This window comes from Acinonyx jubatus, chromosome D4 (genome assembly GCF_027475565.1).
Source record: "Acinonyx jubatus isolate Ajub_Pintada_27869175 chromosome D4, VMU_Ajub_asm_v1.0, whole genome shotgun sequence".
NCBI lineage: Eukaryota > Metazoa > Chordata > Mammalia > Carnivora > Felidae > Acinonyx > Acinonyx jubatus.
In genome coordinates this window covers 6,008,324-6,036,301 of record NC_069391.1, presented here as the reverse complement: position 1 = coordinate 6,036,301, position 27,978 = coordinate 6,008,324, and the positions used below count along the sequence as shown (strand labels likewise).

The window sequence follows — 27,978 nt, the reverse complement described above, 5'->3', positions numbered from 1 at the left end:
CATGTGCCGCGGAGCCCAGTAACCAGGGACGACCGCGGCCACCCCGCGGCCCGCGTCGGCGCCCAGCCCAGCGCAGCTCCGCGCCGCGGCGCCCGGAGAGGGCGGCGGCCGGACGGCCCGGGCCTGCGAGCGGCCCGCCCCGCGCCCCCGGCCCCGCGCCGCACCCAGGGGGGGGTGGGGGCCGAGGCGCCGCCAGCCGCGCCGCGCCGCGCGCCGGAGCCCCCGCGCCCGGGCCCACGCGGGCCCGGCGCAGACAAAGGCGCGGCCCCGGCCCCGGCCCTCCGCGCGCCCCGCCCGCCGCCCGCCCCGGCCCGCGCCGGCCGAGCCGCTCCCGCCGGGCGCCCCGACGGGGTCCGGCCGGGGGGCGGGGGGCCGCGGCCGCCGAGGATGGGGAAATCCAACAGCAAGTTGAAGCCCGAAGTTGTGGAGGAGCTGACCAGGAAGACCTACTGTGAGTGCGCGCGCTCGGACCCCCGCCCCGCGCTCCGCCTCCGCCCGCTGGCGCCCCTCCCCCCGCGCGCGGCCCCCTCCCCCCGACCTCTCCCCGGACCCCCTCGGCCCTCCCCCGGGCGCGCCCGCAGCACCCCTCCCCCCTCCCGGCCACTCCCCGCCCGGCCTCGGCGCGCGCCCCTCCGCAGCCCCCGGCCGCGCCCCCCGGCCCCACACCTGGCCCTATTGTTCTAGGGCACCCCTCCCCCCCTTCGCCCCCCCCCCTCCCGGCGCCCGGGACCGGTGCCGCCTGGCCGCGCGCGCAGGGCCACCCCCGGGCCGGGAGGGCCGGCTCCAGCCCACCCGCCGCCCCCCCTGTCTGCAGAGCTGTCCCGAAACGCCGGGCTGTGCCCGGGCGAGGGGCGGTGGTCGGGGAGGGGGCTCCCGGTTGCGCGGTGGCTCGGACTGGCACGGGCGCAGCGGGGTGGGTGATTCATGCATCACGATGCTGCCGTTGCCGCCGCCGCCGCCGCCGCTGCTGCTGCGAGGTTGGCCTGTCGCCCCCTCCCTGGCCCGGATCGTGTGTGTTGGGGTGGGAAGGGGGGGGCGAGGCTTGTCAGAGAGCTCCAGGCGGCGCGGGGTCCTGGGTGCCCTGTGGGCTGCAGGCTTTACGGGGTGAATTCTCTCCTGGCCCTGATCCCCCCTCCCCCCCCCCCCTTTTTATCCCTTGTCTGCCACACCAGAAAATGGGTTTATACAGCGGGGGAGTGGCGGGGGGGGGGGGCGGGGGGAGGGTGGGTGGTGATCTGGGCGATCTCTACAGGTAAGCATTCGGGGCATCCCTAGGACCCCCCTGTCTGCCGATTTCGGACTTCTCTAGAGCTGTCTCCGTGTCGCTCCACTTGGCCCAACTTCACAAGTGTGCTGTACCCTCGGATCTTCGGTGTCTCCATGACAGACCTGTCCCTTTTCTGCAGCCTTTCCCCCCCACCCTGGGGGGGGGGGCGGGACACCCCAGCTTGCCAGGGGTTAATGGCGCTGGGTCCTGACCGCTTGGTCTTTCATTTTGGGGACGGGGAGAAGAACCCATACATGGTCTGGAAGGGCTTCTGCCTGGGTGTCTGACTCGGAAGGGGGCCCTGGCCCTGGGTATGGGTTGCAATTCGGAGCGGGCACCTGGGCAGCAGCGAGGGTCTAGACCCTCTGCACTCTTCCGGGAGGCAGCAGATTGACTGCCAGCCTCCTGCGTTGACGGAGGCCGGGGAGGCAGCTTCTGTGGTGCATTGCACAACCTCTGCCCCCCTCCCCCCTCCATCGGTCTTCTGGGCACGTTTGCAGGTCTGGCCAAGCCCACGGTTCAGCTCCATGCCCCTCGCCCCCGTGTGCTGGGAACAAAGGGGGCTCTCCTGAGTGGGTGCTAGTCCGCTGAGAGGCACTGGTCCTCTCTCCGGTGGAATTCTCCAGCAAAGAGCTCACATCCCAGTAGCTTCTCCTTGAAGCGTGGAGGCTCTGGGGACCGAGACTCGGTCCCTTACTGCTGTTACCCTCTTTCCTGGGGTGTGTGTGTCTGGGGGGGGTGCTTTCCAGTTTGGCTACTGTTTTGTGACATTCGCTGGGCCTTCCCTCGGGCCCTGTGCAGGTGTGGGCCGCAGCTGTCTGCAGGCAGGCGGCAGGTGGGGCTTCCCAGGTTCCTGTGCCCAGGGAGGCAGAGGGCACCACAGGCTTTGCCAGGAGTGGTGGGCTTGGGTTGCACCGGGGCGTCCCCGTCGTGGTGGAGCCTGAGAGCCACCTGCGAGCTGAATGAAGCCAGGTTGCCCGCTACGGAGCATGTGACATGCCAGCCTCTTTGCGTCACCAGCTCATAGGATCGTCAACTGCCCTACACACGGTGGGCACTGTTACCAACCTCATTTACCGATAAGGAAACTAAGGCTCCCAGGGGTGAAGTCACGTGCCCGGGATCCACCCGGGACCGCGGGTGGTGGCAGGACTTTCAAAGTCCAGTCTGTCTCCAAAGTTCTGCCCCTTAAAAGACCTCACAGCTCAGGCCGAGAAGTCCGGAGGGGGTCTTCTTCTGTGTGTCCCTGCCCGGTGGCCGCCATCCAGCAGTGATGGTGGATTGTGGGTGGGAAGGGGCGTGGGGCGGTCATTTTGTCCACCCCCCTCCCTCCCTGGGGACATCCGTCAACTTTGGGAGAAGTTGAGTCAACAAGGCTTTGTTAGGAAGGGGTCTGGTGCTGCTGGGCTGGCCTGGGCTATTTTTAAAGGCCTTTGGAGACGTGGAACAGTTTTGATCGGAGAGAGCGAGTGGAGTCCTTTCCTCGGTAGAGCCCTTATTAGGCGTGGGCTGGGGGAGGTGGCGGTGGGTTCATTTGCCTCCTGTCCGTCTCGCTCGCCGATGCTTGGGTGTGCTGGCACTTAGTAGGTCCACAGATATTTGCTGATGAAAAGCCTCCCAGCAGGAAGAGCAGAGAAGGCCTCCAGCTTGCTAAGGCCCTAGATGGACTTCCTTCTGATGGGGACTGGAGTCATCTGGTCTTTGTTCCGGGGGACGGGGGGGGGGGGGGGGGGGGGGAGAGGAGGGAGGGTTCTCTGTGTGAGGTCAAGAGAGGAGCACTTAGCAAGGGCCATCAAATGTCAGAGTCTCCTGGAGAGCCCGTTAAATACCAAGTGCCCGGTAGCCTCGCTCTGAGTTCTCGTGCTTAAGGTCTGGGCCGGGTCCAGGGCCTTGCATCCTGACGGGTGTTTGTCATGCGGATCTGGGTTCCCAGGAACCCCAGTTGGAGCCCGGTACTGGTCCTGGGGGTCCTGGCATGCGTAAGCATCGCCCAGTGTCCTAGGCCACCTCGGGATACCGCAGCTGGCCACAGCACCCGGAGGGGAGCCCAGATGTTCGCACCTGAGTCATTGCTGGCTGTCGCCCTTGGTGGTCATTCTCCTGCTCCCTGGGAAGGACTGTCCTGGTGGTCTGTGTGTGTGTGTGTGTGAGGAAGTCCGAGAAAGTCTACGAACACATCTGGATTCAGCCTAGCTAAAACCCTCCGTCTTTCAGGCTGAACACTGCAGAGGTTTTTTCCGCCTCTGCAGATAAGATTTTGTAAATCATCCTGCTCCATAACCCAGTCCTCACCCTTCCTGGCACGGCGCGTATCCAGAAGCAGCAGGAGGGGCTTCGACACTGGTGGGGGCCCCCCTGCCCAGAGCAGCAGTCAGCCGGCAGCCCGGTTTCTTTGAGGTCTGGCCCACTTTCTTCCGGCTCGTCGGTGGGGCTGATCCCTGCATGTCCAGGCTGTGGCACAGGCCGGCCCCTCTCCGAACCGCACCTCACTTGCCTCATCTGCCAAATGGGTATGTCATGGCTCCTGGCTCCCCAGGGGATGTAAGTTGGCAACAGGACAATTCCCTTAGAGCCTAACTCGCGGCCTGTGGCATAAAGGGTCCTCCTGAATGCACGACAGCAGCTGTCAAGGAGGCCCGGGAGCTGTCATTACTAAGGTTTTGACTACACAATTCAACTTCATCTTGAATTGGGCCTAAAGGTATCTTGCGGGCAAAGTTCGTCTCTCCCCAGAGGAATCCTCCCTCGGCCCTGGACTTGGTGTCTAACACACAGGAGGCATGGAGAGGAAGGGGGGGTCTTTGGTTCTCCCAAATTTCAGCAGCTTCCTGTTTTACCTGCAGTGGTCTCCCCCGCTTGTTAATTCTCGGTCTGCCCGGACCTGCCGTCCCCTGAGCGCTCGCTCCGTGCCGGGCGCAGACGCTGAAACGTGGGGAACCACAGAGATGTGGTTCTTGCCTTCGGATGGAAACCAGCCAGATGGCCCCAAACGCCAGGCTTACGGGGCTCGAGGCGTTTGTTGTGGTGTGAGATGCATTGGTTTAAAGGCTTCTGGGCCCCAGCCAGGCGGCCCCAAGAGGCAGACCCCTCCACCCTGCCTCCCTTATCCTCCCCAGGGGAGGCCCTCCACTGGGACCCTCTGCCCAGGGCCCAGAGGAGGTCACCTGCTCCTTGTCGCTCTCGGTCAGCCCAGGCTCTGCCTTGACCTTGCTTGCCAACCTTGAGTCTCTGCAGCCTTTTTCCTGATGCCCAGAATGGTGCCCGACACGCGGCAGCTTGTGGAGGGGAGGGGCCTCCAAATGGGAGGTCCGGGGAGCCGGCGGCTAAAGCCTCTGCCACCTGGGGCGGAGAAGGGGACCCTCGTTCATGGTCAGGAGCCTGGGGTGATGCTGGGTGTCACCATGACCCTTTGGCTTTGGGAAGCGTCCCTTTGCGTAAGATGAGGAATATTCTCTGATGATCACTCCCCCCACTCAGTGCCGCTCAGCCAGAGGGGGCAAGACATCGCCGTGGGCGGGGGCGGTATCTGGTACCCAGTTTGGGACACATAAGGGGGTTGGGGTGTGAAGGGCCCCACGGCCAGGCTAGGAATAAGCCACCCAGGAGAGGGAGGGCCCAGAGGGAGGAAGGCAGCTTCTGTGATCCCTACACGTCCTGGGTACAAGAGGGGAAGACCGAGGAGCCTGGCTCCCTCTCTGTCCCGAGGGTGAGACACAGCGGCAGCCACAATTGAGATCGGAGTCTTTATGCCAAGGTGGGCATCTGGGCAAGAAACGCCAAGTCCGCTGTTAGGAAAGAGCTCAGCATCCTGGAGAATGGAGCTGGGGCCTCAGTCGGGCTCTGTGACCTTGGGCAAGTCACTGACCCTGTCTGAGGCCCAGCTGGCTCGTCTGTGATACCTGCTCACGTGACTCCGTGGGTCCAAACGGGAGGGTGCTTTGAGGTCCAGAGCGTGGGCCAGAAAGGGAAAGGGGGTTGTTCAGCGGCAGGGTCTCGGGGCGGGGGTGGGGGGTGGGGGTAGAAGGCCTCTGGGACCAGATGTGCGGGTGTTCTAGCTCCTGTCACCTGCAAGCTTTCTCCCAGAGTTTTCCTTTCCTCCCGGGGAGGACGGGCATCACAGAAGCCCCAGAGTTGGATTCACGGCCATGTGAAGGGTTTAGCCCGGTACCTGTTTCTGAGGGGACCCTTGAAACTTCTGGTGGCACTTGGTCCTGGGATACGTGTCCTCTGTCTTCTAGAACAGGACACGCCGAGTGGGGGTCTGCAGCCTGCCCCCTTGTTGTGCAGAGAGAAGCAGAAGAAGCCAGGGAAGGACGGGACTTGCCGGGGGTCCCAGAGCCCAGGCCGCCTCCTCACACCTGTTCTGGCACTTTCTTTTTTTTTCTTTAATTTTCTTAACGTTTATTCATTTGTGAGAGAGAGAGAAACGGAGTGCAGCCAGGGGAGGGGCAGAGAGAGAGGGAGACACAGAATCCGAAGCAGGCTCCAGGCTCCGAGCTGTCAGCACAGAGCCTGACACGGGGCTCGAACTCGTGAACCGTGAGATTGTGACCTGAGCTGAAGTCAGACGCTTAACCGACTGAGCCACCCAGGCGCCCCCCTGAAAACATTGTTTTTTAGTGGTGTACCATGTGAATGCAACATTTCATTTGATCCCCGGCCATTGGACAGTTAGGTTGCTTCCTTCCTTCCTCCCTCCCCTCCCTTCTTCCTTCCTTCCTCCCTCCCTCCCTCCCTTCCTCCCTCCCTCCCTTCCTTCCCTCCCTCCCCTTCCTTCTTCCCTCCCTTCCTTCCTCCCTCCCTTCCTTCCTTCCTCCCTTCCCTCCCTCCCTCCCTCCCTCCCTTCTTCCCTTCCTTCTCTCCTTTTGCCAATATCAACAGTGCTGTGATGAACATTCTTGTACTAAATCTTTGTAAGAAGAGCTTTGCAATAAATTTTGCACCAACTCTTCCTGAACTTAATGCCCCAGAATGAAGCTGTGGCATTAAAGCCTGGGGACATCTTACAAGGCTTCTGATGGAAAAATTGTTAAATCACTCTCCGGAGAGTACGTTCCCATTTACATTTGCAGGAAACATGGACGAGAGGGTGCCTGTTTGCTTGCCTTCTTGCCAGCACTGAGCCTTGCTGCTTTTCTGGATGATTGCTGATTTTGTGGGGGAAGAAAGGAGTGGCTCGCTGTTTCAGTGTTCATTCCCTTGATTAGGGGAGGGGCAGAGAGAAAGAGGGGGACGGAGGGTCCGAAGCAGGCTCCGTGCTGACCGCGCAGAGCCCGACGCGGGGCTCGAACTCACAAACCGTAAGATCGTGACCCGAGCCCAAGTCGGGCGCTTAACCCACGGAGCCCCCGAGGCGCCCTTGATTACCGTTCGATAGAATTCTAGAATCTCTGAGCTAGAGGGCACTTTGGGGTCATGTAGTCCAGTGCCCTTTTTTACAAATGGAAAACCCTAGTCTCAGAGAGGCGAGGTGTCTTTCCCAAGGTTATGTGGCAAATACCAGGCAGAAACCCAGGACGGCTGGGGGCGCCTCCCACTGTACCATCATGGGGTGGCTGTTGGGGTTGAGATGGTGAGGTCTTGCTTTTTTCTGAGATGGTTCGTCTTGTCCTAAATATCTCTTACTCTCGGGTAAGGAGAAAACCGGCATCCATTAAAAAGAGCATCCTTTTTACTGGCATCGTGAGATGAAATGCTTCGCACGTCCTGGGTGTGGTCTATTTACCAGGGCACAGAACCTCATAAATTAATGTGCCAAGTTTCCAGGTAGCTTGAAATCGGGGTCAGATTCCCGGCTGAGGGCAGGACAGCAGCGTGTTGAGGGCTTGTGGGCCAGCTTGCTGTCTTGTGGCCGTGGCCGTCCAGCCCCTGACCCCTCTGAGTTCTGGGTGTGCGTCTGGGTCTGCGGGGATGGACCGCAGGCTTCTTGCCAGCAGGAAGACACAGGGAGCGGCATGTAGTAAGTGCTCAGTAAATACTGTCACAGGAAAGAGGCCGCATAGCTGTTGGTGTCAGGGGACTGCGGTCCTCGGTCCCTCCCCTGGGCGGTCACAAGCCCTCTGCTAAATTAGGAGGGAGTGGCCAATAGAAGGGCTTCTGGATTTGGCCTCGCTGGCTGGTGGCAGGATCATTCTGAGTCGGGGAGGGAAGGCCTGCTCGGAGACGCTGGCCTTTCGATCCCTTGCATGGATGTGGCCTTGGAGGGCCGGAGAGACACCTGCCTGGGCTCCAGTCCCAGAACCCTCGCAGCCTGGACAGTGACTGTGGAGTCACCAGCGCCCCCTGGGACTCAGTTTCCCCTTCTGTGCAATGTTCACATTGCCAGCTGGCGAGACTGCTGTGGGGCGGCTACACCGGGGCCCCCGGGGATGGAGCGCGCCCCGTGTCTGCCTCTGGTGTCTCCCTGGGAGAATGCGCTGTCGCGGCCACAGGCACAGTTCTTAGTTTCTCGTGCCTTGGTTTTCCCATCTGCGGGTTGGGTCCGCTGTGGGTGAGGTTAGGAATAGCGGAGGCGTGAATTTGGTGGCTCATCAGAGAGGGGGGAGGACCCGTAATCAACAACGCACAAGGATCAGCGGCCGTCTCTGCAGTAGGTTCGTGTGAGTGGGGGGGGGGGGCGGGCTCAGGGCTCCCATGTGCCTGTCACCAGTTCCTCCCAGGAGTCCCTGGGGCGGGAGGGAGGGGGTCCTGGCTTACAGATGAGAAACCGAGGCTCACAGGGGATCGGGGTTGGCCCCAGGCCGCCCGTCCGCCGAGTGAGGCAGGTGGCCCTTGATCCCGGGCCAAGTGCGGGCCCTCGTGGACGGGGGGTGCCGCGAAGCTGCCGTGGCCGCGTGTGCGGGCGATCGTGAGCAAGCGTGGGCGCCTGGTGTGGGTGTGCGGCGGGGCGGGGGCTGGGATCACATGCACCAGCCCCGGTCCCCGTGGGCGTGCTCTGGGTGTGAGTGACGGGGTCGCGGCGCGTGTCAGGAGTGGGCGGGCCGGCTCGTCTGGGCACGCGCGTGTGCATGCTGGTGTGCGTGAGGGCAGCTCCGTGCAGGTTGTAGATGTGGATGTGCGCTGGCGGTGGTGGTGGTGGGGGGGGGGTGGGGCAGCCTGGGAGCCTGAGTCACAAGCTGATTGCGCAGTTGCCGGCCCTGGGACCCGGCGACCTGCCTGTCCCTTCTCGGCCTCCTTCTGCCCTCACCACCGTGGTCTGTGGGGGCCCGTCTGTCCTGGGGCAGTGGGGGGGGGGGGGACGTGAGAAGAATAACAAAGGTGACATCCCCCGTTTACCAAGGGAGCATGCGGTGCCCTGAATCCCGAGTACAGATTTATCCCCGCTGTGGTGTCACCGCGACCCGGGGAGGAGCGACTGTTGTGCCCACTTTACAGGTGAAGAAAGAGAGGCCCGGGCAGATTCAGAGACATGCCCAGGGCCTCCCTGCCAGCCAGTGGCCAAACTGGGGCTCAGGCTCGGCTCTTCGTCTGACGAAACAATGCCCCCCACCACGTGCCTGCCTCCCACGGTCTCTGTGAGCCTTATGACCTTGGAGCTGCTGAGGAGGGTGGTGAACACCCCAGCACTGGAGGCATTCAAGCGGCTGTTGGACATCAGATGCTGGCCGGGCATCCCAGATTCCCGGGCCGGATGTGAGCTTGGACAGCAGGTGGGATCCTTCTGGTTCCGTAGCCTGTTTCGCCTCCTACAAGGGATTTGGGGCAGCCTCAGCCTTGGCTGCCTCTGGGAGTCGGGCCTCTCTCTCAGCCTCTGCCCATCCCAGCGGAGGCTCTGGTGCTCGCTAGGTGCCCAGCGCTGTGCTCGCCTCACGGAGTCCTCCCGGCCCGTGAGCTCAGGAGCGGTGTGTCCCCTGGTGCGGTGTTGGCCCCATCCCTGCTCCCAGGGAGCCTGCAGGCTGGGGCCGGGAAGCAAGAGGCCGCCCAAGGATACGGCCGGCCGTGGAGACCAGTGGTATCCCTGGAGCGCCCCCAGCTGTCCTGACTTGCCAGTGCCTGGTGTGGCCTGGGTACCTCAAGAAAGGTCTGTTGGACAAAGGAGGAGACCACAGGTGCAGTGTGAGGCTCGGGGACCTAGCAACAGAGGGGACCTCAGAGGCCAGAGGTCTGGTAAGCTCCTTGAAGGTTGGGACAATGTGCGGTGGATTTGTTTTTGTGCAGTGCCCAGCTTGGAGCCACGCACAGGGCAGGCCTGTGAACACCTCCGCGTAAGGCTTTGGGCTTCCCAGAGTGTCCATGTGTTGCTTTGTTTCGGTCGTCCCCCGGCCAGGGTGGGACCTGACTGTGCTCCTGACCCACAATCAGACGAGGCCCGGGGAGCCTCCAAGGGAGTCGGGGTCTGGGGTCCTGTTTCCAGCCAGACTTGCTGTGGCTTTTGGCTACCCCCTCAGGGTCTCCATTTCTCCAGCGTCCTGCTGTCTGTGTGATGGGATGTCACCTTTTCTTTTTTTTTTCTTTTAATCTTTTAAAATGTTTATTCCATTTTTGAGAGACAGAGTGCATCCGGGGGAAGGGCAGGGAGAGGGAGACACAGAATCCGAAGCGGGCTCCGGGCTCCGAGCCGTCAGCACAGAGCCCGACGCGGGGCTCGAACCCACGGACTGTGAGATCATGACCTGAGCCGAAGTCGGACGCTTGACCCACTGAGCCACCCGGATGCCCCTGGATGTCACCTTTTCTTAGCCCAAGGGTATCGTGACGGGGCCACCTAGGGGGCGGTACTCCCCAGGTTGGGGGTGCCCAGAAAGGGGTGCAGGGCAGCTAGTGGCTGTGGCACTCCTGGTCTCATGCGGTGGCACCGGGAAGCTGGCGGGGCGTCCAGGCCACCAGGCCACCGTGCTCTGGATTCCCTGGCAGGGGAGAAGGAGGAGGGCGGGAGGAATGTGGCTTTGAGGAATGTTTAACCCAAAGCAGAAATAGCACTCTGCTTTTTTTATTTCAGGCTTGGGTTTTCAGCTAGGAAGTGGGCTCAGAGTGTGCCTCTCTCTCTCTCTCTCTCTCTCTCTCTCTTTCTCTCTCTCCAGCCTGCCCCGGCTTCCCTACTGCTCTGGCCTTTTGGGGACAGAAGGTGGCCTCTTTTCTTTTTTTTTTTTTTTTAAACGATGAAGCTTCTGCTGGAACCAGAAAGGGCCCTGGATCTGGCGGCCCCCAGAGCCGCGTTCACTTCCCATCCCTCCTTCTCCACCTCCCAACCCCGACTCCTGACTCCGCTTTCGCTTCTGCGGAGCAGGGGTGGGAGGGGTGGGGGTAGGGGGGTGGTGGGGGAGGACGACGGGAGCTGTGATGGCTTGTGCGCAGTGGGGCGTCAGGCGCTCCCGGGCAGAGTCCTGCCAGGCCTGCGGGCGAACCCTGGTTCCTCTCGTGAGCTCTGGGATCCTCGGCCAAGCTCGTTCCCTCGAGCCTCCTTACTTCACCTGTGAAATGGGCAGATGATGACAGTCCCACTTCCCAGGATTGTGGCCCGAACGAGTGTGAAAATACTGGCAAAGGGGCCTGGCCAGTCCCAAGTTCCTGTGCCCCTTCCTCTGAGCCCCGGCGGCCTCAGGAGATGGGAGATGCCTCTTGTAGGCTCGCTGCCAGGCTGAATGAGGGTCCGTGCCCCAGGCGAGGGGTCGCTCCGAGGTGCTTTTCACCCTCCCCTCCCCTCTGGTTCACCCTCTGCGCGTGCCAGCACCCAGCGGCCCCTTTACGGCAGGTGCCCAGAGACCGGCCAGTGGCCTCCCCAGATTGGATGGCGGGGGCACCTTCAGCTCAGCCCCTTCTCACTCAGCGATGAGCACTTTGAGCATGGACTCGTCTGGTCGTGGGGGTCACTGCTGTCCGCCCCCCCCACCCCCCCGGCTCCCGGAAAGAAAGGAGCCCGGCGCGTAACTGTTGGAAGAAATGAACAAATAGGAAAACGCACAAGCTAACAAGTGAACAGAGCTGCTTGTTGCCCCATCGGGTCTTCACCCTCTGTTCCTGTGTGGCCCCCTCCGACCGCCTGGGCTGGGGCTGGGGGGGCTGACCCTGTCTGGGGGGTGGGGGCCCTGAGAAGGCAGGCCTGGCGAGGACCTGGGCCCCCCTCTCCTTCTGGGGCCGGGAGACGAAGAAGGGGTCCAGCCGGCCCACAGGGCCGCTCCTTTCAGCAACCCCCCCCCCCCCCACCCCGCTCCTGTCTCTTTGTTAGGAACCGAGAGATTCCTGTTCAAAGGCAGGAGATGGGGCTATTTTTGGCACTGTGGGGGAAAAAGCGAATGCTTCCCTTCTGTTCAAAAATGGTGTGTGTGCTGGGCAGACGAGGCTCGACAGAGCTCAAAGCCCGTGCTGCCTGGGCCTCTGCCCCCGCAGCCCCCAGGGTCCTGCCTCCCTCCCGTCCGTGGCTCAGTAGCCCCCACGGCCTCATGGGGAGGCAGTTATTTCCAGACATGAGGACGCCCTTGCTGGGCCGGAGCGCAACACGATCTTAATTAAAACTAACAGCAGCCGTCAAAATACAGAAGAGGGGCCTACGAGCCGCCCTTACCTGGATTTGTCTTTCCTTGGCCCTGGCTCTGTGGAGCCGGGGGCAGTGGTGAGAGGTGTTCTGGGCGCATCTCAGGAGAAGGAGGCCCAGCCAGCTGGGAGGGAGCGGCTGGAGGGCCTGGGTGCCCGTGCGGGGCGAGTTTGGCCAAGGGTATTCCCGGGCCACCTTGCCACCCTTCGCTTCAGAGGCAGAACACCTCTGCGGATCCGCTGTCTCATGCCAGGTCCTGGGGGCGCCAAGACGCAGGGCAGTTGGATGGATGGATGGATTTCTGGTCTTCCGGCATTCGGAGCCGGCCGGAGAAACACGAGGCTAGGATAAGCGTCAAGACAGGACGTTCTGCAATGCTATGGGAGGCTACCAGGTCTGGGGTCGGGTGGGGAGGGGCATCTGGGAGGGCTTCCTGGAAGAGGTGGTGTTTCACTTGAACCCTGGGGATAGGGTTGCCAGCCATCCTAAACAGTTGCTCGTTGTTCACCTGAAATCTAATTTTAACCAGGCATGCTATATTTTTATATGCTAAATTTGGTGGCCCTACCTGAGGGAGAAGTGGAGAAGGCACAAAGAGGTCTTGGGGGATTGGTTTATGGCGGGGGGGCTGTCGAGAGTGTTTCGGGCAGAAGGAGCGGCGTGTTCCAGGTCTGGAGGCATCTGGGTATGGCAGCTCTGAGGGGCTAGGGAAGGTGTAGGGGCCAGAGTGGAGGGGAGGTAGGTGGGAGGGCAGAGTCCTGCCTGGTTAGCCCTGTGGAGGGGGGCCGACCCCACCTGGGGGGAGCGCGTCTGGGGGCCGGTCTGGGGACCGAGGTGAGCCACGCGAGGCCCCAGGCACGCCTGGGGAGGTGGGCGCCCGTCTGGCCTCCGGCGGGTTCTGGCCAGGCTGACAGATGTGTGGCTATGCTTCTCTGTGCCCCATGACTGCTTGGAGTCCCAGTGCTGGGGTCCTCCTCCTGCCTGGGACCAGGAGAAGGCCCGGGGGGGGGTCACTTCTGTGAGGAGGGCCCATCAGGGTCAACCTCTGCCCTCGGTTCTTTTATTTTATTCGGTTTTTTTTTTTTTAATATTTTATTTATTTTTGAGACAGAGACAGAGCATGAGCAGGGGAGGGGCAGAGAGAGAAGGAGACACAGAATCCGAAGCAGGCTCCGGGCTCCGAGCCGTCGGCACAGAGCCCGACGCGGGGCTCGAACTCACAGACCGCGAGATCACGACCGGAGCCGAAGCCGGACGCTCAACCGACTGAGCCCCTAGTTTTTTTCTTTTTATTGTTATTTTTTGAGCGCGAGCTGGGAAGGGGCAGAGGGTGAGTGTGTGAAGCAGGCTCCACGCTGGGGCTCGATCCCATGAGCGTGAGATCATGACCTGAGCCGAAATCGAGAGTCAGACCCTCAACCTTAACCGCCTAACTGAGCCACCCAGGCACCCCAGCCCTTGGTTCTTAAAGGGCCAGAGCCAGAGCTCGCAGCGCTGCTGACCCCAGGGTGCCTGGTTCCCATTCCCGGTACAGCCCCTGCTTAGTCTCAGTATCCCTGCCAGTGCTGCCTTCAGCGACCTGGTATGTGAGGGGGGGTTGGGGGGGCTGTCACCTTCCCTGGGTCTCTCAGCCCGCCCCCTCCCCCCCTCCCCAGCTGGGTTGGGCTCCCAGTTTACACAGATCATTAGATGGCTGTGCTGTCGTGTGCTTTAGGTCTGTCTCTCCTGTTACATTGGAGACTCTCGGGACAAGGACCTGTGTCTGGGGGCCAGTGCCGTGTTCCAGCTCAGGGCCTGGCCCATACGCTGCTCAGCAATTCGTTATCGAATGCGTGAAGGGGGGAAAACAATCCCATTTGTTCTTTCTAACTACCCTGTTAGGACGGTATCGTTGCCAGCATCGCCCCTCGTTTTACAGACGAGGACACTGAGGCCCAGAGGGGTGAATTCCGTTTCCCAAGGTCACAGAGGGGCTAACGAATGATTTCGCTCAGGGGCGCCTGGGGGTGGCTCGGCCGGTTCAGCGTCCGACTCTTTAGTTTCGGCTCAGGTCACGGTCTCGCAGTTTGTGGGTTCGAGCCCCATGTCGGGCTCCACGGAGCCTGCTTGGGATTCTCTGTCTCCCTCTCTCTGCCCCTCCCCGCCTCAAAATAAATACATAAACATTAAAAACAACAAAAAAGAGAAGGATACATTGCAGAAAAAGACCCCTCCTGCCGACCGAGCACCCCGGTGCCTCCCACAGCCTCCGGTCTCGGCAAGTGCTTGGAAGAGGTTAGTGGAGTTGGGCCGAACTGAGTCCCTAAGCACTTGGTTTGGTCCTCCACGGGGAGTCCTGAGAAGACCCTGTCCGCCGACCTTTCCCCGAGGCCTCGAAGGAAGCAGAAGAAGGCGTGTGGTTCACCTCCTTCAGGACCGACTCCCGTGGGAGATTCAGAGATCCCGGGTCTCCTGACGAGGAAACCGACGCTCAGAGAGGTTAACTGACGTGTCTGAGGTCGCCCGGCTGGAACGCAGGGGAGCTGGGGGTTGGAGGCTGCGAGCGGGCCTTGGTCTGGATCGCTCAGCCAAAGCGAGCTGTTAATAGATCAGCAGATTTCGAGGACCTTTGCTTCCCAGCCCGGGTGGGGAGCCAGAGAAGCCGAGGACTCGGGGCCTCTTTTGAGGAGCACCAGATGATGCAGTTCAGGAGTCAGGTGGGAAGTGAAGAAGGGGACCCCCCCGAAGGCATTTGTGGGATGCTTGCAATGCTGTACTTCTCTGGCAAGTTCGGGGAGTCACGCGGACCCTGCTTCTGGTCCCAGCCTCCCTGCAGACTGACTTTGGTCCTTGGGCAGGTGGCTTCAGCTGTTTGTGCCTCAGGCTCCTGATCTGTAGAAGGGGGGTAAGAACTCCTTGTCGGGCGGCGTCGTTCGGGCACCGCTTGTGTTTAATGCCTGCCAGGTATTTAGTGCGCGTGGGTTTGCGGCAAATGCTAACAAATGGAGACGTTCTGCACGAGACAAAGTACATCTTCCTGCAGTTTTCACAGTTTGTGGGGGGAGGGGGACTTATTTAACTTATAGAGAAATTGATATATTTTATGACTTTATTTTTAGGGTAAAATAACTATTTATAAATGATGACGCAGAATGCAGACCTTGTGGAAATAGCTGAGCTGGAAAGTAAGATTTGTTTTTTTTAATGTTTATTTTTTTGAGAGACAGAGACAGAGCACCAGCAGGGGAGGGGCGGAGAGAGAGAGAGGGAGACACAGAATCCGGAGCAGGCTCCAGGCTCTGAGCCGTCAGCCAAGAGCCCGACGCGGGGCTCGAACCCACGAACCGCGAGATCATGACCTGAGCCAAAGTCGGACGCTTAACCGACTGAACCACCCAGGTGCCCGTGGAACGTAAGATTTGAGCCACACCTTGCTTTTGGTGGCTGCCCTCAGAGGCTCTGGCGAGGGTGCCTTCGGGGAGCGCCTGGACGCCTCCGGCAGGTGGCCCTGCTCCGGGGACCAAGCACTTTCACCCTGCATGAGCCGGTTGGAGCAAACATTCTCACCCTGTTTGTCAGACGAGAAAACAGACGTGAGAGGTGTGACACAAACCGAGCTTTATCTGGAGGATCTAAATGTGGGGAGGGTCTCAGTGCCCAGGAGAAAGGTGGAGCCGGGAGCCTGGTTCTCAGGGGAGGGAGCGGCAAGGGCCGCTGTGACGGTCGGGAGCCCCTGCTCCCTGCAGGACCATGGAGCTCACATTCCGTGCACCCCGTGCCTGGTCTGCCGCAGGTGCTCGGTGAGTGCTGGCCTCAGCGGGTGGCCCCCTCCCTGGGGTCAACCGTCTCCAGGCTGAAGCCTCTTTGAGCGCGAGCGACCAAGCTGGAGGGACCTGGGCGCCCGCCTCTACCCCTCCGCCACTGACTGTGACCTTGGGTGATTGCCTTTGCTTCTGTGAGGCCTCAGTTTCTTCACCAGCTCGGTGGGCCGGCAGGGACCCCCACGTGTCAGCACGGGGCCTGTTGCAGCAGGAGGGCTCAGCCAACTGAGCCGGAGCCGTAGCCACCTGGGGCTCGGGAGGATCCTGAAGAGCCGGGAGGGAACAGGGGGCATCTGAACTGGGATTTGAGCGGCCCTGAGCAGCCTCTCCTCCCACACCTCGGTTCCCTTGAGGGCTTGGCTCCTCTCTGTCTGGGTCCCATCAGCCTTGCCGCATCTTCTACCGCTGCCCCCACGGCAGTGAGACCCCTGACGTCTTATTCTGGTACCATGGCCGTCATCGTGACGGTCCGTGTCCCCGTGTCCCTCGTCACGTGCTGCGCCCACTGCTTTTGGCCTGCACCCTCTTTTTTGGCTCTAAGGGCGGCTCCGTGAGGGAGGGGGGACCAAGGCTCAGAGAGGGGAGGCCATTGACGGAGGTCACGCAGCCGTGAGAATGTGGCGGGCCTGTCTGTGCGAGGCCCGTGGTGGGGGAGAGCCTACCTGCTAGGGCTACGGGCAGGTCAGCCAGAGGCGGTCCCAGCAGCGGGGGGAGGGGGAGGGCCTAGAAGGGGGGGCAACTCACCTAGTGCTGGCCAGAGCTGTGACCCCTGGAGCTTTGTGAGGCTTTACAAAATCCTGGGTGCAAAGGGCTTGGTCTGGGGCTAGACAGCTCGCAGATCTGGCCTCGGTGGGCCTGCGGATGCCCGTGGGTCCCCGCAGGTGAGCCGGCACCGAAGGTCCAGGGTCTGGTGTGAACTCGTCCCCGTAGGGGGCTGTGGGCCCTAGCCCACGCGGGTGGGGATAATGCAGAGGAGGCTGGGCGTCTGTCACCGTCACCCCGCCACCAGTGGGGAGAGGGGACCCAGAGGGGCGGGCTGGGGGTGGGGGGGAAGGCGGGGGGCCCAGGGCTCCGGGGGAACTTGCTCCTTCTGGGTCAGCTAGAGGGGCTTCCGGCTCAGCCTGGAATGCCCTGGAATTCTGGGCGGGAGGCCAGGCGCCTTTCTGATGAACTCAGGCTGGCTCCCTCCAGCTGGGCATTTATGGAAGCCAGGAGAGGGGCGGGCGGGGGGCTGGCGGTCTGTCTCCCCCGCCTGGAGGAGCCGTGGAGTGAGGGTCAGCGCCAGTGACCTGTGCGTGTTGTCGGCTTATAGCTGATCTCCGAGGCAGCCCCCTCTTACAGATGAGCTCCCCCCGCCGCCCCCCCACCCCCCGGCCAAGGACACCTAGCACCGTGCCTCCGGGACCTGGCCCGGGTCGTCTGGCCCCGGGCATGTGCCCCCCTCCCATTTCCGTCATGCTTCTGGTGGGTGTCCACAGCCTTCTCCCCGGGACACGGGGCCTGTGGGGTCCGCCGTCATTGGCTTACTGCCTGCGGGTCACTTCATGGGGTGCGGAATCCGGGGACTGGAGGTCTCTGGAGATGTGTGGCTGAGAGCGGCCGAGTCCCATGCCCCCGCAGGAACATGAGTGTATTTCCACGCTGTCGTCTGAGCGCAGGGGTGGTGGGAAATGACTTGGGGCTGCGGGGAGGGGGCGAGTTGAGGCACCTGGAGGCTTGGGGAATGTGGGTGTCTGCTCACCCTGCCCTCGGGTGTGGCCGGACCCCAGGGAGGGCGACTCCCAAGCATTTAACTCTTTCTTGTCTCCCCACCTGCGCGTGTGTGGCCAATGTGTGGGTGGTCCCGTGTTTTCTGCCAGGTAGAGCTGGAAGAGGGGTGTCCCCAGGAAGGGGAGGTCCAGGGGGAGGTGCGGGTCCTTATGGGCCACGTGGAGTGTGAGGGGCCCCTGGACCACCGTGAGGAACGTAGACAGGGGCTGAGCTAGAGGGGGGTGCGGGGTGCACAGGCTGTGCCCCCGGACAGCCGTGTGAAGAAGGGGCTCAGACGGACCCCGGTACTCGGAGGTTGAGCAAAGGAGAGGCCGGGGGCCCGTGGGCAGGGTGCCGCACTTCTGGAAGCTGCCCTTCACTTCTGAGCGCTTTGTCTGAGTGCTCAGAGGCGTCAGGACGGACGGAGTGTCAGATTTAGTGACAAGGGGCTGCCGGTGGCCAGGCCCAAATTTCCCCATTTCCTCTTTTTTGTGTGAATTGAACCAGAGAGGCCTTCTGGCTGCCCTGGAGGTGGGAGGTGCGGGTGACCCTGGCCCTTGATCCAGCCTCTGTCCCTGGAGAAGAAAACGGAGCCTGGGGCGGTCACAGGACGGTGGCCGAAGGGGCCCAGGGGAGCGTGGTCCGCCCGCCATCCCTCCAGCGCCTCTGTGGGGGCCGCCAGCCCCTGCTTTCCGTTCCCACTGTGTTTGAGCTGAGCCTCAATCAGCTGAGAGGTATTTTGCTTTAGGGAAATGAAAATCAGACTCAACATTTATCCTGGGCTCCAGGGACCGGCTCTCTCGCGTTCATTCCTGGCAGACGAGAGCTTCGTGCAGGGGGAGGAGGTGCAGGGAGCCGCCGCGGGGGGGGGGGGGGGGGGCTGTTCCTGCTCTTCGTGCTGGGTGTGGCAAGGAGAGGGCTCTGTCTGCACCCCTGCTGCAGGGCGTGTGGGCTTAGTGGCAGCGAGCCAGCTGGGGGAGAGCTGGGCAGCGGGCAGGGGCTGGGCCCCTCCCCACTCGGGGCCATTGAGCCACCCACAGGCCTTCTCCCCGCTGCTCCCCCTTCTCAGGGAGGTCCGTGGGAGGGGAGGGGAGTGGAGGGGACACCCAGCCCCTCTCCTCCTGGCTCTCTGCCCTCTCTAGGCTGGGACTTTTCTTTCTCTTGTTTTCTTTTAAGATTTTTCTTTTTAAGTTGTCTCTATACCCTACGTGGGGCTCAAACTTACAACCCCGAGGTCAAGAGTTACATGCTCCACGGACCGAGCCAGCCAGGCGCCCCTAAGCTGGGAGTTTTCTATCCACCTTTTAAGAAGCCCTCCCAACGGCCGTGTCGAGTAGGAGTTTATGTAAACCCCATCTTTCAGATGAGGAATCAGAGGCTCAGAGAGGTTAAGTAACCTGTTCAGAACAACACAGCCTACAAATGGCCAAGACAGGATGCTGACCCCGAGCCTCCCAACGCCTCAGCCTTGGGGTTGTCAATACTGGTTTCCTATTGAGTCCGGGCTCTCCCCACCCCTCCCGGCCTGCCGGCAAGAGCGAGCTGGAGAAAGACAGCTCGTTTTCAAAGTGGGCCAAAGCCGGTCACAGGTTTCGTGAAGGTAAACCTGTACGTGAGAAACATATTGTAGGATGTGTCCCACATGCAGCCGGGTGGCTCGGTGATGGTGGGAAATCCCCCGGGGTTTGTTCTCTGCCTCCGGTGTGCAGGAGGCTGGGCCGGGTGCCGAGGGCGATGCTAGGGTATGCCTCGGTCTCTGAGGGCTTGGCATCCAGCCGGGTAGAGGAGAAAACAGTGCTTCTCTTGAACATCTGCTAGATGGCAGACGTCGTGCCACGTGCTTTAAGGACACCCTCCTCTGATAAGACAGAGGCTGTCACTTGTCCCATTCTCAGATGAGCAAACCAAGGCTCCAAGGTGTGGAGTCATTGTTCAAGGCCGCACAAGCAAAGCCCTGGCCTGGAGTGCTGGCCGAGCCGACCCCAGAGCCCTTTCTGTGGACCTCGCCACTTCACCGCTGTCCCCCTCGCCGACTTGGCCCCGGGCGGTCAGACAGACCGCGTGGCAAGCAGGGATTGCCACGGATCGGGGCGTTTCAGAGGGGGCCGTGGCAGGCGGGAGGGCTCTGTAGGAAAGGGGCATCCCAGAGGGGACCAGAAAGGTACATAGGGCTACCGAGGTGAAAGAGGTGAGGGAGGACGAGTGTCCTGGGCAGAGGGACAGCACGCGCAAGAGCCAGGAGGCGGGAGGATGGTTAAAGGGGTTTGGAGGCAGTGGTCCTGGGGCAGATAGCCCTGAGGACAGCCTTCCTTCCTGCTGGGCCCTGAGCCCTGAACTCCAGCCTTGAGCACGGACCCGCCCGTTACACGTGCGGTGTGAGCGACGCCTGATCATTTCTCACTTGGATGCAGGTTCCCTGGGGGGGGGGGGGGGGGGGGGAAACGAGCCTGGGAATGTGGCTCTGGTATCTGGGTGGGGCGTGGAGCAGGGGGACCCCATGATGTCCCCCCACCCCCTTCCTCCCGCCCTCCCAGTGTCTGTGATAGTCAGAGCTCCAGGACCCCCCCCCCGCCCTTCTGGCGCTGTGGGTGGGGTTGCGCACCCAGGCTGTGGACCTGAGGGCTCTAAAAATCTCTCCCCCGCCCGCCGCCCCAACTTTTTATTTTGAAAAATCAAGAGAAGCAATTGAGATGACAGCGCAGCGAGCACCTGTGTGTCCTTCGTCTAGAGTGGCCGGTGTCGACGTTTTTGCCAGGGTTGGCTTCTCTTTCTGTGTGTGTGTTTCTGAACCTCGTCCAAGAAGCTGCTGGTATTGCCTCTAGGTCCTTCAGGGCACATCTGCGACGAGAAGGGACATTCTCCCACATAACCTGGGTGTCACTCCTAAGAAGATCGGCCGCGAGCCCATCAGGGCATCTAATCCCCCCCCCCGTGGAGTTTCCCCAGCGCTCCGAATAAGGTTTGCTATTGCTGGTCGTTAACGCCAGATCCAGGACCCCATCCAGGCTTTGCGAGTTGCATTTGATGGCCTTGTCTCTTTTTCTGGAACAATCCCCTGCCTTCTTTTACCTTTCACGGCGGCCGACTTACTCAAGTGTCCCGGCCAGCTGTCTCGTAGACTTGTCCCGCCTTCTGGATTTGTCTGCTGCTGTCCTCATGATTAGACTATTCTAATAGTCTATTAGAGTCTAATAGCCTAATAGGTTGACTGTTTCTGGCAGGAGAAGTCCGTGGGCATCACGTCCTTCCACAGCACCAGATCTGGGGGGGTGGGGGGCGGGGACACAGGCTGTCGGCACGTTTCCCCATTGGCGAGGCCAGGTTTGATCAAGGACGGTCATCTTCATGGTGATACTTTTGTTGTGTATTAGAAAAGATACGACCAGCACGCGTCTCGGGCAATTTTACGGCTGTTAGTGCTGAGGCTGAGGCTAGATGAGGCAGATGAGTGAGCTGAGTTAGAGAAACGTCCCGAGTGAGTCATCAGACAGGTGGTTAGGGAGGACTCGGGAAGGTGGTGCCGGGACGGCTGAGCTCCCGGAAACACAGACAGAGTGGCCTCGGCATTGGGCGGACCTGGGCAGTGACATCCTGTCCTGCTTCCTTCTGGCCGTGGCCCTGGGTCCCTCCCTCGGGTCCCCAGCCCAGCTTCCTCGCCTGAACAGTGAGGTTCACCCTGGTCACCTCCAGGACTCCTGACCCTGGTGGAGGGGCCGGGGGCAGGTGGCTGGGCGCCCCGAGGGCTGCCTGATGCCCGCCCCACTCCAGACCCTCCATGGTGCCAAGGGGACACCTCATGGCTTCCTCTGTTCCCTAAAGGTTAATTGGCTCCTTAAAGCATCAGCAGGGCTCATCGCCCCAAGCCCCCCAGCTCGCATCCCCTGGGGCTTGGCTGCCTGCCCGACAACCAGTGTTCTGTGTTGAGGACCATTCTGATGGGGGAGGGGCAGCTAACTCTGCCCCTCCCCCACCATAGCTGCTACATCCTGGAGACAGGGGTGACAGCGGGGAGCGGGGACTTCTGAGATAAGGGATATTCCGGGGGAGTCTCCTCGGGCCTTGTGAGGCCAGAGGCCAGCGCTGGGTCTGCTCCCCGGCTCCTGCTGTTCCTGTCACGTGATGCCGAGGCCACACGAGGTCAGGCAGCTCGTCGGCACCCATCCCCATTGTGCGCTCATCCCGGGCTCCGAGGGCCGTCGCGGCCCTGCCCTTTCCTGGCAAGGTGGCCTTGGGTGGCTTCAGGCCAAGTACGCGGACTTGTCTCGAACCTCGGCCTTGTTCGGGAAAGTGGAACCACCACCTGCCTGTGGGATTCTTGTGCAGGTGAAGAACACCAAGCCAGTTAAGTCTTTGCAACGGCCCGTTTTCCAGATGAGGGAATTGAGGCCCAGAGAGAGGAAGTACCTCCCCCCCCAAAGGACACAGGGCTAGAAAGCTGCGGCGTTGGATTTGAATCCAGGCGGTCTCGTCTGGCTCCAGAGCGCGGACCCGTAAGCCCCCGCCTGTGCCCTGGTGGGTTTCCTGTGTCTCTCCAGGTTTGGGCTTTGCACGTCATCCCCTCCCCGCCCCTGCCGCGCCCCCCCCCCCCCAGGCGTGCGTGGCAATCCAGGACAGCTCAGCTCGGGTTCGACCGAGGTCTGCTTCCCTCTCCACCCCCCTCCCCTGCCTGACCCCCTTCCCTCCTTCCACCCTCTGCCCGACCTCTCTTGGAAAATTGCATTCTCTAACACCGGGTCTGGCCGGTCCAGGTAATCGGCACCTCCCGCCCTTGTCATGCCTTCCATGCACCAGCTGTCTGCTCTGGGACGGGCGCCTGGGATTTGGGCTTGTGGGGGGAGGGCTCTGGCAGCGGCCTCCAGGCTTCCCCGGGAGTCTGACCACCCGATTCCAGGCTGTGGGGCAGGCGGCCGAGCCACATGCCCGAGTTCAGACCCTCACCCCATCACTTCAGGTCCCGGCCCCTTTGTGCCTCAGTTTCCCCATCTGGCGCCAGGGCAGAGTCACGCTGTCTTCCCTCGGCGCTGTGGTCAGGGCAGCTGAGTCAAAGCACAGAGGCCCAGCCCTGGCACAGAGCCGGGCTTCCAGTGGCCCCTTGGTATCTGGCACTTCGTACAGGCTCCCTTGGAGTGGCTTTTGGAAAGCGGCCTCCTGGTGTCCAATCAGCCACAGCAATTCAGGGACACCCCCTTGGGCCTCCCTTCCCTTTTCCCTGGGAAGAGATCGCAGTTCCTTTTCTCAGCTGACCTCCCCCTAACACCCACTTTCCTGTCTGTCCCTTCCTTCCTTCCTTCCTTCCTTCCTTCCTTCCTCCCTCCCTCCCTCCCTCCCTCCCTCCTTCCTTCCTTCTTCCTTCCTTCCTTCCTTCCCTCCCTCCCTCCTTCTTCCTTCCTTCCTTCCTTCCTTCCTTCCTTCCTTCCTTCCTTCCCTCCTTCTTCCTTCCTTCCTTCCTTCTTCTTCCTTCCTTCCTTCCTTCCTCCTTCCTTCTTCCTTCCTTCCCTCCTTCTTTCTTCCTTCCTTCCTTCCTTCCTTCCTTCCTTCCTCCCTCCCTCCCTCCCTCCCTCCCTCCCTTCCTTCCTTCCTTCCTTCCTTTCCTCCTTCCTTCCTTCCTTCCTTCCTTCCTTCCTTCCTTCCTTCCCTCCTTTCTTCCTTCCTTCCTTCCTTCCTTCCTTCCTTCCTTCCTTCCTTCCTTCCTTCCCTCCTTCTTCCTTCCTTCCTTCCTTCCTTCCTTCCTTCCTCCCTCCCTCCCTCCCTCCCCCCTTCCTTCCTTCCTTCCTTCCTTCCTTCCTTCCTTCCTTCCTTCCTTCTTTCCCTCCTTCCTCCTTCCTTCCTTCCTTCCTTCCTTCCTTCCTTCCTTCCTTCCCTCCCTCCTTCTTCCTTCCCTCCTTCTTCCTTCCTTCCTTCCTTCCTCCTTCCTTCCCTCCCTCCCTCCCTCCCTCCCTCCCTCCACAAGCCTGGACTGAGTCAGCGTCTGTGCCAGGGAATCAGGAGCTCTCACACCGGTTTTGATTGAATTCCCAGGACAGCTCCCCTGGCAGCTACCGTTACTGTTATTCCCGCTTTACAAATGAGGAAACTGAGGCACGGCTTGCTGGAGGCAGTCTCCCGTGGCCACCCCCAGGGAGAGTGAGTGCGGCCTTGGAGGTGGTTCGACGTGCTCATTCACTGATTGTAGGGAGAACGCTGGTTTGCCTCCAACCCGAGCCAATGTAGTACTTTTCAGAAAAAAAGAGATTTTTTTGTTTGTTTCATGGTTCAGTAAAGAATGACTCTTTGGGCTTGGCTGGATGTTCGACCACATTATGTGGCTTGTTCCAGGTTTTCGTTCTGGGCGCTGTTCTCGTACTGCCTGTAAAAGAACCTGGGACCGACCGCTATAAGGAGCTGGAGGGGCAGGCCGAGGAGGGAGGGCGGGGAGGGGGTGCTCAGCCTTTCGGTCCTGGGATCCCCCCGCCTCCCGTACACAGACAGGGCAGCCGGGTGCCCTCTCTGACTCCCCTGTGCTGTGCCAGGATTGTGAGGCGGGAACAGCGTATCTTAAATGTTGGCCTGGGGGTGACGCTCCTTCCTGCACCCCTGCATGTGGGAGGCTGCTCTCGCTGGTCCTCGTGGATGCCCAGTGGGCGTCAGGAGGGATAGGCCAGGGTGGCCCCCGCGGGGGTGGCTGGACACGGAGCTCCTGACTGGGACTGGTCACCCCTGGGGCAAGCTCTTACTCAGAGCCGGCAGGTGCCCCACCATGGGGGGCAGGGGCGCCGCGGGGCGGGCTGGGGAGGGCAGGAAAGGGGTCCCCCGGGGCAGCCCGTCCCCTGAGACACCTCCCAGAGCTAAAAGGCTGCTTCTCTTTTCTCTTGCAGTTACCGAGAAGGAAGTCCAGCAGTGGTGAGTGACTGCTTTTCCCCAAACTGTCGGCGGGGAGGCCTGGGGGCGTTGGCGTTGGCCTGATGGGACGGCAGTCTAGCTGCCCAGGACAGGGGCCCGCGGAGGGGCTTCTGAGAGTGGCTCAGCCACCATCCAAGGGGTTGGATTCCTCTGTTCCCAAGGGACTGACAGAAAGCCACTTGATCCGGGGCGGGGAGGGGTCGTTGGTGAGTCCTTGCTTTCTGCGGCATCTCTAAGGACCACGGGGCCCCGCTCACCAGAAACGAGTCAGGAGGCTGGGTCCCAGGCCTGGCTTTGTCACTAAATCGCTGGTGGCCGTGACGAGTCTCTTCCCGTTTCCGGGGTTCAGTCACCCCTTCTATTAAGTGATGGGTGACACTGGACCAGGGATGGCCGATAGGTGTCCTCTTGGATGCCAGCTCTAATCAATCCGTAGCGGCTGCCCAGAGTGCCAGGTTAAGAAGGATTCTGAGGCTGTGTGCAGTGGAGCAAATGGAAAGTATACCAGTGGGGGATTAATGGGGGGCGGTACCAGCTTAGTGATGCCCGCCTGGGCTGGCGAGAGGGGAGTGGCATATTGTCTTATCCCCTGTGGAACGTAGAGCTGACAGCGGAGGTCACACACTAAGGCAGACCTGAGGTCGGGGCAGGGGGTGGGGGGCGGTGAGGGAGGGGACGAGGCAAACTTGGACAACTTCCAGAAAAGTCTGGCGGTTTAGAAATGGACTTGAGAATCCTGACTTGGCCTTTCCTATCCGAGTGACCTAGGGTGACTCTCTGAGCCTCAGTTTCCCCATGTGTATGGCGGGAACGATAATGCACTCAGAAGACATTCCCTGCAAAGGTCGTAGCACGGGGCCCAGGGGACGATGGCCACTGCCAGTGGCCTTCTGTGCACCGTTCAGAGGGAGCCTAGAGATGCGCCCCCCCCCCCCCCCCGGCCCTCCATTCACAGCCAGGCCGTGAGGCTCCCGGGCAGCTGTGCGGTGCAGGGCCAGCCTCCCCCAGGGGCCACTCCGTACAGCTCGCTGTCCCTGAGCCCAGGCTGCAGAGGGTGGGAGCTGTGTTTGACCTGCCCAACCCTGCCAGCCCCGCGCTGGACGCCCGGCTGGCTGCTCCCACAGGGGGAGCGGATGTGGAGGGAACAGCCGCCGCCACCTACCCCCCGCCACCCCCCCCCCCCCCCACACATCCGAGGACCAACGCGTGGATCTGATCTGCCTCCGACCTCATTTTCACTTTCCTGCTTCCCCAGGGGAGCGTTCCAGAAAGGATCCTACTTCTAGGTCTTTATCTCCAAGGCTTTCCCTTCCAGAACTCGCCTGCCCTTCCTTCCTTGGGCCTTTGTCTACCCCTATCTCCCTTCTAGAACTCCCCGCCCTTCTTGCCTACCTTCCTAGGCTCTCTGAGCTCTCTTCTCCCAAAGCTCACCTAAGTCACCTCCTCCAGGAAGCCTTCTGGGGTCCCCCATCTGTACATAATCTCCCTCCTTTCCACCTGGCAGCCAGAGGCGCTTTTGCCTAAACCCTCCCTGGAGCTCAGGTGAAGTCCATGCCTCCGGCATGGCTATGTGGGTATGAGAACTGGTTTGGGCTGGCCCTGTTGACCCCTCCAGTCTCACTGCAAACTCCTTTCACCCTCTGGCCAGCCTGAATTGCTGTCTGTTCCCGAACCCACCTCTCCCTCTGGGGCTTCCTGACCTTTGCTCGGGCTGTCCCCCCTGTTGGGGACACCCCTCCCCCTGTTTGCTTGGCTCCTATCTCCCCACCCTCAAGGCTTCCTCCCTGAAACCCCTGGGCCCTCCGGTTAGCTTCGGGGCCCCCACCACAGCCGGGGACACAGCAGGTAGCATTCACTGCCTCTTTTCCTGGCCCTGAAGGCTGGCCGTGTCCTCTCCACGCCTGTGTCCCCAGAGCCTGGCCATAGTGGGTGCTCAGGCCCCAAGAAGCACACCCCATGTACTTCCCATACATGGCTCTTGACCCCTGGGAGCTGCCCTGGGGGCCGACACGGTTTATCGTCTTTATGGCAGCTGAGGAAACGAAACAGAGGTGCAGAGAAGGGCCGGGCAGGGAGGAGGGTGGGGTCTGTCCCCTGGCGCCACTGTGTGCCCTGCAAGCTCTCAGACGCGGCCTCATTTTCCTCCTCGCCGTCACCCAGAGGAGTGTGCCATCGTGGCATTTCCTAGACAAGGCCCCTGAGCCCCCCGGGTCCTGCCCTGCTCACACCTGTGTTTCCCCCCGGGAACGCAGGGCCAGGTGGGCTCCAGAACCAGGGCACTGGGCTTGAGTGCCCATGCCCCGCATTCTGTTTGAGCAACCTTGAACAACTTCCTGAGCTTCTCAGTGCCTCAGTTTCCCCGCCTGGAAAATGAGGGTAATGATAGTCACGCTTTGTAGGAATACGGCAGAGAGGAGGTGATCTGATTCACGTGAGACGTCCGGAACAGAGCCTCGTAACCTCCTCTCTGTTAGCGGTGTTGGTGATAATGCTGACGTCGTCACCAGCTATAACCCACGGAGCAATCCGGAGACTCAAGGCCCCCTGCTCATTTTGAAGACGGGGAAACTGAGGCCCAGGCAGACGGAATGACTTTCGCTCACTCGCCAAGCTGGTGTGTCAGCTGCCCCCTGCACAAGGGCTCGGCCACGGGAGAGAGTTCCAGGCACAGGGCTTAGCAAGCACAGAGGCTCCGTGGGATTAGGCTCCGTGTGTTTGAGGAAGCACAGAGAGCCCTGGAGGCTGGCCCGTGGAGAGCAGTTCTTGGGACTCCCGTGACAGAACTGGGGCCCGAGGCCCGGTGACACCCAGACCCTGTGAGAAGGGGGTTCTCTCTAAAGAGCTTACAAAGACCGGAATGGATCTTGCTTTGCCGGAAAGTTCTGTGGGCCTCGAACACATGTCCTTTGGTTCATTTTGGTGGCGCCTTCGAGGTTAGGAGGTAGGTGAATGGGTGCCTTTCTCTGGCCCACCTGGGCCAGCCCACTGTTGTGTTCTAGAATGGCTCTATCCCTCGGGGCGAAGCTAGACCAGGGATGGTTAAACAGGGACACCCCTGCCACCACTCTCTCCACCCGTGCCCACAGCAGACATTGGTAATGGATCACAGATCCCGGCGCTCTGGGTCATCCCCTGCAGTGCCCAGGGCCATCAGTGTCCTTGTTGCGGGCACACAAAACGAACGCATGTTATTATCCCTCGATTGCCCTGAACGTCACTGGTTCGCTGGGGCCGTGGGTGGCCCACTGTTCCCTCTGTCTTTTGCTCAGGAAACAGGTAGGATCCCAAGCGCCCTGGTCCATCTTCAGAGGACCTTTGTCACCAAGCCCCCAGCCAGCACCTTCCTGTTCCAAACAGCTCTCGGGGCCCCCAACATCTGGGGAATGTGCCGATGCCCTGCCCTCCCTGGGAAAACACGGGGTTCCCAGGCCTAGTCCACCCGGGGCAGCAAACAGTTTAGGGCTGGGCCGTCTGGGTGGGGGCGGGGAAGCAGGGGGAGGGGCATGCAGAGACCCGCAGGGCCACCGCAGACACTTCCTGTCCGTCAGCCACACCAAACTCATTCCTACCTCAGAGCCGCCGTCCTTGCTGTTCCCTCTGCCCCCAGATCTTGGCATCTCTTCGGAGAGGCCCGCACTGACCACCCAGTCCCTGTTTCTCCAGCATTGGACAGGATCACCTTGTTTTGTGCTGACTTTCAGCAGCCGTTATGCAGCGAGAGAACCCAGGGCCAGGCTTTTTTTTTAAAGTTTATTTCTTCATTTTCAGAGAGAGAAAGAGAACATGAGCAGGGGAAGGGCAGACAGGCTCTG

At 61.3% G+C, this 27,978-nt stretch overlaps 1 protein-coding gene across 2 annotated transcripts in view; it reads left to right on the top strand.

Moving 5' to 3' along the window:
* Window positions 1-311: 311 nt before the first annotated feature.
* Window positions 312-27,978, top strand: part of NCS1 (neuronal calcium sensor 1) — a 50,728-nt gene continuing 23,061 nt past the window's right edge. The window contains exons 1-2 of one of the 2 annotated variants that reach the window (XM_053204505.1): window positions 312-451; window positions 24,142-24,166. In XM_053204505.1, coding sequence (XP_053060480.1) covers window positions 388-451; window positions 24,142-24,166 — 89 coding nt within the window. In that variant the 5' untranslated portion in view covers window positions 312-387. Of the gene's footprint in view, window positions 452-14,844; window positions 14,903-24,141; window positions 24,167-27,978 lie in introns of those variants that run through there. The other variant, XM_053204506.1, reaches the window with a different exon arrangement.